Source organism: Conger conger, chromosome 17 (genome assembly GCF_963514075.1).
Source record: "Conger conger chromosome 17, fConCon1.1, whole genome shotgun sequence".
NCBI lineage: Eukaryota > Metazoa > Chordata > Actinopteri > Anguilliformes > Congridae > Conger > Conger conger.
This window is the reverse complement of record NC_083776.1, coordinates 25,619,637-25,630,694: the sequence shown is the minus strand read 5'-3', so window position 1 is coordinate 25,630,694 and position 11,058 is coordinate 25,619,637. Positions and strand designations below refer to the sequence as shown.

The 11,058-nt window shown below is 41.7% G+C and overlaps 1 protein-coding gene across 1 annotated transcript; it reads right to left on the bottom strand.

Annotated features, from left to right (window-relative positions):
- Positions 1-7,269: 7,269 nt before the first annotated feature.
- Positions 7,270-10,609, bottom strand: LOC133116217 (transient receptor potential cation channel subfamily M member 2-like). Its single transcript, XM_061225557.1, has 6 exons — positions 10,588-10,609; positions 10,393-10,479; positions 9,987-10,065; positions 9,359-9,460; positions 8,728-8,844; positions 7,270-8,419 (listed from the first exon to the last, which is right to left on the bottom strand). Exons 2-6 carry the CDS (start codon positions 10,455-10,457, stop codon positions 8,294-8,296), a joined length of 489 nt encoding a protein of 162 aa, XP_061081541.1. The 5' UTR covers positions 10,458-10,479; positions 10,588-10,609; the 3' UTR covers positions 7,270-8,293.
- Positions 10,610-11,058: the final 449 nt, after the last annotated feature.

Below are 11,058 nucleotides of genomic sequence, written 5' to 3'. Positions count from 1 at the left end.
TTAAAATGCTATAATGTTTTTGGAATATATACTTCAAGACATGTTCGTATGGTCATGAAGAATTGAGTAAATTGAGGAAAAAGTTTGATTTCAGCATGTCTGTAAAGTCAAAAACGCCTGCTGGCCTTTCTCGTGTTAAACTGCCAGCCGTTTGTAACAATCTCTTGAACAATGGCACATTTATTCTTAATATGTTCATGGCTGATCTATGAACTCCATGTGCATTTTTTCAGACAGTTTTCAATTTCAATTATAGTTTTATGTACAAGTCTGTCCAAATATTTGGCATTTTCATACTTTTACAATTCTTGGTAACTGAAATATAAATGTTGAATTCTGAATTAAAACATTTTCCGTGGTCAAATTTGCTCAGAACACATTGATTAATGTAGTGAACGACTGCAGTACAGTTCTGGAGCGAAAATTCACACCTCAGATTTTCAGCAGATTTTCCTCTGGAAACGCTGCCAAAAATATCCCAAAAAAGTCCACAGATTCTGCCTGGGCCTACCCATGGCTATACCTGCCATTGACTGGACGCAAACAATGACAGAGGGAGAAACATGAGAATGCAGGGGAACTTGGCACCTCCATACAAACAGAGGGCATGTGATTAGGGGTCAGGAGAGATTGAGACAGAGATGCCCTCCCTCCATCATCAGCCACAATCAAAAAGAAATGCAGCAAATAGAAGCAAAACAGCACACCCAGGCACTCCACTGAAATCAAACAACAAATTCCCTTTCTGACTCTTTAAGCATTTACAGTACGTAGACCCTACTCTGACCCACAGGGAGCAGAATGAGGCTTTGGTGACACTTTAATGCCCCCGCTTCCACACAACAGGCTGGGGTGACTCAGAGGAACCTGCAATGTAAGTCATGTATGGTGGCTTATGCTAAGGAGAAAAGAGGCACATGCCCTCCCAGTCATTTGGGGAGCAGGTGCAGGCTGTTATTCAGACTGTGGAGGAGGGGTCGCGGGGCAGCAGTAGCAAAAGCTTCCAGCCCCAGGTGCAGTCTTTTGGGGCAGCTATAAACTAAAATGAACAAAGATTTACTGAACTCACACCCAGACACATATGCACATATACACAGAGACACACATGGACACAGTAGTGTGCATGCATATAAACACAAACAGAAACGCACATGCACATACAGTATACTGCACAGACACTCATGCGCAAAAACACATGTAAAAACACACAGAGACACATAGACACATGCCTATTCTCACACCACATGCAAATTACTTTCCCATACTGTCTGTAGCGCACAGGCAAGTGAACACACTCATAGACACACATGCTATTCAGCTGAGTGGCAGTTAATCTATAACTGGAGAGATGGACGATGTACTGCAAGAGTTCCATCTGTTATTGTTCTAGGTTTGATTAGAGAGGGCAGCCCTACATAACTGTGGCATTACTAATTTACAGACATATGGCTTGATGGAGTCGTCCTTGTAGTAAATCAGACACACTATACAATTGTGCTACAGCCAGTCAACCAATGTCAGTCAGTTTAGGTTTTTAGTGCATTTCAAATCCGCTGTCTGAGCTATATTGTTGAACAGAACCATTAACTGGCTTTCAAGCAAGATGGAGAGAGAGACAGAGAGTGAGAGAGAGAAGAACCAGGTACAATGAGATGATGGCCCTCTAGGTGTAATCATTCCAAAGAAATCCCAATCAGCACCTATGACACGATTGCAATGAGCTACAGAAAAATATATTACCCATATGCCACTGCAGAACAATCTGCAATGTAACATAACACAGTCTTCACTGCACCCAAACACTACTTTTAAATAACATTGAGCAATAATACTGGACATGACAATAACCTGATATGATACCTTTGCAGTGAAAGACTGTCATGATGCAGGACTTCAATGAGTGGGCAAGATCCGGGAAAGTATGTCAACACAACAATGGGTTAGTCTCCTCCCACTCCTCACCTGCAGACAATGAGAGAGGTCAGCGGTCAAACTACACAGATCCATCTCCATCTGTTCCAAGTCTGACCTCTCGGTGAGAGTATGTTTTTATAAAGCATGCCCAAAGTGCCTAAAAAGCTCTCCAAAAAGGATTAGTCTAATGTATTCTAACCAACCTGCATCACATTTACAATGGAAATTTATTTCATAGGTTAACCAGAGCCCTGTTAGCCCCATTAGCCAGTACAATTTTTAGCACAGGTTTATCTACAGCAAGTCCAAATCTTGTATTTGTCTGTTACCACCTCATACAACATGGACGCAGGGTTGGATTGAATATACACAGGCTGAAAGCACTATGATGTCTGCTGTATCTCCAAACCTCAACCCACACATGCATAAACTTTCCTCCGATATTTATGTATCTTACAGTAATGTATGCACAACAGCCAGATAAATACCCCCAGGATAAGCTAAAAACATAGTTTTACAGCAATATAGCCCATCCCTGTGGTGAAAGCTGAGTGTATTCTGCAGAGATTTACGTCGGACAAAGATTCGCTTGCAATGCAAATGCTCATTGGATGTTTACCCACATCTGCTTATTCAGTCTGCTATGCAAACACAGTGATATTCCTAAACTGTCCGTCACTTGAATATCGCACATTATACCTTGTTGGAAAGGGTAGGAAACCACAAACAAGAAGTGTACCATGTTTTACATTAATTTGGTACTGAAATGACATTGAAATTAATTTACACAACAACAAGAAATAGTTCAAGATGACATTCGCTTTGATACAGTCCCGGCAAATATTCTATAATATCATTTGCTTGAAAATGGCTGAATAGATCTTAAAATAAACTTAAACATTAGTCAACATAATCAGGTGGGATATTTGATTTCATAAATATGTCTGTATTGAATAATTTGCAAGATAGAAATGAGCTAAGAAAAGAAAACAATGTGTTTATTCATGGAACTTCTGAATTGTATAATTTTGTTCTAATATTGGAACATGGTTTTTTGATGTAGAGAAATGGTATCAAGGACTGTTAGAATATGCCTTGAGTCTGGTGAGATGAGGATTGTAAACTGTGAGCATTGCAAGGGGGAGGCTGGAGTTTTATTGCCCTGCTTTGCAAATAAGAGGCTGCTAAGCATCTAAACTGCTGTTCTTGCTAGCAGAAAGTATTTTTTTTTTACAATCTGGCATCGCCATTTTGCGGTTTAATTATGTCTAAGTTTTTATTGCTTTTGAAATATGAGCGCAACAATAATTTGGGATGTCGACGACTCAACCACTTGGGGGGCGAAGTTGATTGCGTTAACTAATCATTGTGTTCTGCTGTGGAGAGCCAAACTTTTTGATTTGTTCAAACAAGTCAGTGATTGACAGCACATTCCAGCTCTATTTATCATTGATAAAATGTCAGCTCTTCCATGCTGTTCTGGGGAGGGATGGGTGGTCTAACTGTAGTGTCGTCCTGCACTTCCTGGTTGGCAGTGTCTCTCTTACACCTCCTGGTATAAGGGAGATACAGGCAAGATGCAGCAATGGATTTCCACTAATACATTTTTCTTCAGTCAACACATTCATTGCCCCCAGACCTGGAGTCCAGAATGAAACATTGATGATTGTTCATTGTACACCCACACATTCTGTCTCATGCCATATTGCCCTGCAAGTCACTCTGGATAAATGCTAAAAGCTAAAATCACAGCAGACCTACACTCAACATACGGTAGGTGTCAGGTTCTGTATTTCCCTGTCTAAGCATTTCCTTGTTTTATGTGTATTTTGTCCCTGTTCTCTTCTGTAGTCCTGTTATCTTGTTTCACCTGAGTCTCATTACCAGTTTCCCACTTTCACACCTGTTTGTCATTTCAGTCATCATGTCTGTATATGTATACCTACCTGTTTCCCTTTGTTCCCTGCCAGAATGTTCTATATCTTGTACCATTCGTTTTTCTGCCTGTTTTCTTGGTTCGACCTGTTTCGGGGACCCCTACCTCTGCTTCTTGGATTATCCTTCGGGTCATGTTTGATCCGCTGTTAGCAGACATTCATTTTGGATTATGTTTTGTACCTCTGCCTGTTCTGATTGCCTTTCTTTGTATAAACCTTTGCCTGTGACCTCTGGATTATCCCTGCTGTGTCCGGTAACCACGTGTACAAACTTTGCCTGAACCTTTGACCAAGAACATGCTTATCTCTGATATTTATGTGGGCTGGAGCCTGGGCTGTCATGTTTCCTGTCTCCACTCTGCTCCCTGTGCATCTACTCCTCTTCTACCCTCAGAGGAGACGCGCTCTGACCTGTCCAATGTGCCGTCCATGAACCACGATCTCCACCAAGCCTCCACCAGCCTCCACCAGCAAATCCCAAGCCAGTTCCTTACCTCACCATTGGTACGACTGTACCATCAACCTGCCTCCGTGAGGCCATTTGTTTTCACTCTCTGCACCTGAAATACAAGCAATAGAAAAACACATCAGCGAGACCCTGGCCTCAAGTCTGATCCCTCCCTCGTCAGCTGGTTGCTGGGTTCTTTGTGGAGAAGAAGGACAAAACCCTCCACCTATACATCAACTACCGGGGACTGAATGACATCACTGTTAAGATCGCTACCCCATTCCACTCATCTCCTCAGCGTTCTCCTCACTCCAGAACTGCAAGTTCTTTACTAAACTGGACTCACGCAATGCTTACCACCTAGTTCGTATAAGGGAGGGGGACCTCCCTTATCACCTCCCGACTCCGTTCTGCCAGACCCCGACCTCCGCCCAGGCTCATACACGGCGGCCCAGTCTACAAAGTTCACCGGCTGCTCACAGTGCGTCTCCGGGGTCGGGGGCGTCAGTTCCTGGTGGAGTGGAGTATTATCTCTGATATTCCCGCCTGCCAGTGTATGACTATTGTCTGCTCGACCTGCCTCCCACTGAATAAAAACCCTCATTCTGTCAACTTCCTGGTTGCTCTTGGTTCCTTTGTTCTGATGCCTGACAGTAGGCCTATTCTCGTTTCACTCCATGCAGATTGCTTGCATATTTTCTATATGAGATTGCACAAGCTATGTATTTTCATTGTACTTAACAGAGAGAGTAATTCAGGCCTGAGATCAGACGGACTGGAACAAGAACTAACCCCTGCAGTTATTTTCAGCATCACTACACCAGCAGTATCACTGTTCCCAAAGCAGACAGTCACTCCTCTTCCCCTGTATGCTTTTCAACCACAGATTTACACAATAGGCTCTTCATCATTAACATTGAAACTGGAAACAAAGCAGATAGGTGAGATAAGAGTGCCAGGACCAGAAGAGGGTGCTAGACTGTTTTAGACAAAGGAGACAGGAAACCAGTGCAGGGTCTGCTCAGGAACCGATCGCCAGGTGCTCCTACTTCCTTGTCACAGCAGCACCGCCCTGTGGCATCCAGCCCCTCCTGCATAGAAACACTGAATATTCCTGTCCTACCGGAACCTTCAGCAGATCCCTCCCCCCACAGAAGGCCCTGTTCCCATTGGCCAGCACCTTCAATCACATCCTTCCTTTTTTCACCCACCCCCCATTACTTACCATAAATGAAGATTAAACATCTCATTTCCCTCTTTATTACACATGCAGCACTGTTCTCCAGGGTCCAGATTACAGCTGTGTGGTTTTAACATGCAAAACTGGGAGTGAGCCTCAAGAGGAAGAGGTTTTAATGGGGACAGCTGAGCATGTAGCTTCTGACAGAAAGTACAGACATGTGTAGAGCTCTCTCTTTCTCTTTCTCTCTCTCACATGTGCACACACATACAACTGATCAATAAGAAAACGAAACATACTGCTATTGATTTCAGTAACTGCTATAAAATGCGATTCATTTCAATTCCTCTATTCACTGAACCCAAAAACCGTATAGTATAAATTTGTATAAATTTGATTATAAATTTGATTATAAATTTGATTATAAATTTGATTATAAATTTGATTCCTATGAAGTATTAGTCATGAACCTTACACAGCCAGATGTTTTTTCTCAGCCTATTGCCCTTGTGACAATCCGGTGCTCCAGTCTCTTCATTGGTTACCTGTTAAATTTAGAATTAACAATAAGATCCTGCTTCCAACATATAATGAATGCTTTAATTGGTTTGGCCCCAGAATATCTGACAGTTACTTATCATCTATTCTCCTCCATGATTGCACTCACAAAGTACTAGCTATTTGAAAATTCAATGTAGATCGAAAATTACAATGGAAGGTAGAGCCATCTCTTACAGAGACCCTGTCTGAAGGGATAAACTCCCTTTGCATGTTCTGGCTTCAGACATACTCTATCTTTAAGTGTAGGATCAAAACGTACCTCTTTAATCAATCATCCGTTGTTAAAGATGTCTGGAAGGGTAAAGCAGGACCATAGAGTTGTTACATGAACCAAGCTGACTGCTATTGCCCGACCACTGCATACGAATGCTCAGGTCTACTGTTCTGTGCCTTGTTGGAGTAACATCTGATCAGGATCTCTCGCACGGTTGTGCATACCCCTGTTCTTCACACCTCTTAGATATGCTGCACACAGCTTTTCCATATTACAATCAGGCCTCTACATATGCAGCCGTTAATCTCATAATCCTTCTTCTGCTCCCTATTTTCTTCCTGGAGGCTTCTGCCCCTTCCTCCAGCCCGGTGCTGGCTCAAGCCCACGGCATCACGCAACCTGGAGGCCTAGATACATCACCCTGGCCCACACTGTACATCTCTCTGCTTGGAAAGCCTATTTTACCTGGCAGTTTAACTACCTCTGACTCTCACCTGCCCATCCGTTTTATTGTTTGCTCTTGTTCCTAGATCCATGATTACACTCTCAGAAATGGAGGTACAGTGGAAGTATACTTTTGTTCTTTACGGAACATATTTACAAAATATGCCCTGAAAGACAATGTTATTTGGGTACCAATGTGTACCTTTTTACCATTAAAAAAGGTACAAATTAATTATGTCATTTTTTGTACCACCCCACTGACAAGCATTTTCACACTGGACCGTTTTTTTCTGTTTCCATGCATTCTATCATAACTATTACACTGGGCCGGCCAGCAGAGGATGGGCTCCCCCTCTAGGGCCAGGATCATCCTGAAATTCTTTCCATTGGGGAGTGTTTTCTGAGTGGATATCTGAATTTCGCCCAGACCCTAGGCCCAATGAGGACAGTTTACGAGAGTATTTGTTTACACCAGGGTGATGTCACAGCTCCTTCAACTAATATGTATCGCACATGAATCAGTTCCCTTGAAAAACAAAGATGACAGAGAATTAAATCAAAAGTAAGACAATTCTCATTCCCAAACGGTCTCATTTCCTTTATTAAATCCATTTTTCACATTGTGTTTATGTGTTGGTCAATTATATATCATTTCATGGCTATGTAGTATGTGCATACAGTGTGATCAAAAGCATCAGAAAATGACTAATGATGAATGGAAAAATAAACTTAAATTTGTGAGAACACATAACTAAAAACAAAGAAGCATTTTGATTCCAGACTCGTAAGATGTCAAATAAGGCATTCACATTCACATCCATTGGTGTGATTAAGCTGATTATTGAGTCTATGCACAGCTTTCTCTTTAACAGTTTCTTAAGCTGTGCATTTTTTAAAGGAAAACACCAACATTTTGGGAACTATACCTTTTTTCAGACTTAAACGCTATTTGATGTTAGATTTCATTAAAATTTTTGCGCATTAACTGGTTCAATTTCTCTGAAGCTGTCTTATTTACCACATGGTATCGTGTGTATTTGAAATTGAAATGTGCAGGAAATTAAACCAAGAAAATGGATCACTGCGCTCAACCAGCGGAAGACGGAAGGGGATCCGCGTGTGTTCAGCGGATATAATTACAACCATCTAACTTCTCCAAAAACGTCTCTCGTTTTAATTTTCTTCCTTCACGTGTAGTTCAAATACACATGACACCTTGTGTAAATAAGACAGCTTTGGAGTTTCTGTAAGGTGTATTTCTTCACTATGAAGGAGGTAGGCTACTGACTCCTAACACACTGTGCTAGCATGGAAATTGAGCCAGTGAATGCACAAAGATGAAAAAGAAAGCGAACATCTCATCTAAGACTGGGCAAGTCGGAAATAAGGTATATTACCAAAAATGTTGGTGTTTTCCTTTAAGGCTAACAAGGTAAGGATTTTTGAATGCACACATAAAAACGGCTTTTTGAAGCTGCATTAAGCATTCATGAGTCATAGGAAATGATTTGTTCCCATTTATTTTCCTACATGAATCAGTTTTGAATATAATAGCCGGTACAGTCTCTGTGTTGAGCGATGGCACCAGGAAGGTATCAGAAGCGCCTGCAGTGAAGCTCAGCAACCTTGCGAAGGAGCTCTCTCTGGTACGCACATGCCAACGTCCTGCTGCTGATTTCCTGCCACTTTACCAGCTCTTCCGAGACCTGGCTGCTCTCAGCCTGAGAGACACAACAGGCAGGGAGATTTAGTGGGGTAATGGTGCTCAGTCACAGGCTCTTACACTGTAACTCAGGCAGGTGAACGGGGTGAGAGGTGTAAAGGGGGAAAAGTGATAATGTATGCTCTGAACCTTTATGATTGAAACTTTGAGTCTTTATTTTATTTTTTATTTTTTTTATTCTTTATTTATTTTGACACCTGTCAATTTCAATGCATTTGTGTGTGTGTGTGTGTGAGAGAGAGAGAGAGAGAGAGAGAGAGAGAGAGAGAGAGAGAGAGAGAGAGAGAGAGAGAGAGAGAGACATACCATGTTATTAAGGTCAGCCATCAACAAATCCCTCCTGTCAAGGTGTATGTTGAAAGCAGTTGTCTCCAACCAGGCATTATCTGTGTTCTTTTGGTCATCCACATAACCATTAAACACCTGCAACAACCAAGTATAATTATATTTTCTTAGACATTTATTTCTGACTATATATATGCTTGAGTTAAAGCCTGATAGTCTCATGCATTTGAGGGGGGTTCATTCTTATTTCATAATCAATGATATTTCTGATACAAATATTGTAAAATATGAAAATGTTGTTTCTATTCCCAACACACTTACCAAAATGCAATTAAATTTACCATTAAATTCTCAGGGAATTGGAAATAACAGCCTTGGGATCTACATTTCCATTCAGGGCCTTGTTAGATGTACACAGCTTATTATTTAGATACAATTCCCTTATAGACCCAGTAATTTCCACACTTTCGGATGTATTCAACAAAAATGACATGACTAAGTACCTTGGTGGATCACAGCACTCATAGCATTAACCTGCATGAACAAATGGAGAATGGTGGTGGCTTGTGTGTGTGCGTATGTGTGGGCGTGCATGCATGTGTGTGTGTGTGCATGCGTCTTTACGTGCATGTGTGTTTATTACCTCCTTTACCTCAGCTTTGCTGGCTAGTTTGTCTTTGATCTGCTCATTTAGCTTCTTGCCCAGTATGCTGGTCAGCCTCTGTGGGAGAATCTCACCGGAGAGCACGCGCCCCTGGAGGAACAATCACCCAGCAGGCAGCGTTCTGTCAGAGCCCTGCAGCCCCTACCCGAAAGTAGGCTATTGTGCTACCGCAAGTCTTAAACAATTTGGAAATACAGGATCGTAACGTACTGATAATGTAGCTTTCGTGCCAGTCATTATCATATCAGACAACCTGCATACCAGATTCTATCCTCCAAGGCATTCTGGACTGAACTCTAAACCCTGGTAAATGACTACAATGACCCAAACACATCTGGGAGGATATATTTAAAGTTACAGGAGCTGGGTATTAGGAAACCAGAAACAAATGGTATTTATGGTAGGCCTATTGGAAAGAAACACCAGAGAAAGGATGCAGTTGGACAAACCAAGAAAACACTCCTTAGAATGATGGGACCTAAACATCTGTACTCATGGAACCATGCAGATGCTAAGACTTTTCCTTTGCTCTACTGCAATAACACTTTAGGTGTCAAAAGGTGTCAAGAGGAGGCTAATACCCAAACTCAAAGTTTGGCAGGAGCATTAGGCTCACCCCAGGTATTGTCCAGATCCCCTCCTTCTTATCCCACACAGCCAGGAACTCTAGAGCAGATTTCTGATCATCTCTCCAACTGGAAAAGCACAGCCAATGATCATTAAAACCTCAAAATCCTGAAGTTACATCACAGTCTTTCCATTAAAAACTAGCCAAAGCCAAACCTTAAAGTTTCATCTCATGTGACGCTTTCACCATGTAGGACATTTAGTGCCATTTTAAAACATAAAAGAATGGACAATGAGCAGCGTGCATAGTCTTATTTACTCTAGAAATTTGCACGGAAGGCATATTTTGTTTGAAAAAGGCATTATGGAATTGGATTTAAATGGAAAAACGGAGTTGATAAAATGTATTTTTAAAAAGGTCCTCTTCCATTGTTTTTTGAACTGGGGTCCATTACCGTGTGAGGACCGGATCCAGAACCTGGTTTGGTCCCAGGTGATCCAGTGCCCCTTTCCCCTTCATCCCTGTCCTTCCCTCTGGGTTTCTGAAAACAGTGATTTATAAAAATGTATGACATGAATTTAGGTGAGAAAATATATAAGCATCCAAATGAAACCAATGTTTCAGTTTAATGTTGAATTTAATGCCTTGCCTGTATTTGTCCAAAGCGGTGTCAGAGCTATGGAAAAAAAAAAAAGGAGACAATTTTTAAAAATCACAAACACAAGAGAAAAAAATGAATTATCACAGTATATAATAAGCTGACAGCACACAGTGACATAGAGAGCCTCTTTTGGAGAACCACCCTAAGAACAGAACTCACCCGCTGGTCTGCTCCGACTCATCAGCGTTATATATGGGGGGCTCGTAATCCTCAAACTCTACCTGCAAAACAACACAGGTCAGCTCTCTGCCTTTCAACATCAGAAACATATCAGACAGGGCTGGTGTTAGATCAAGGACAAATATGCCTCTTAAATAGAAAAGTCAATCCGGTCATTAATTCATTATTGCCATACAATTAGACCACGAAAGTAACTGAAATCAGGCACCTCCCAAGGCACCATCTCCTCTGGTACAGGGAACCGGTCCACAGTGCTGTTAGGGTACCGGTCACAACGGG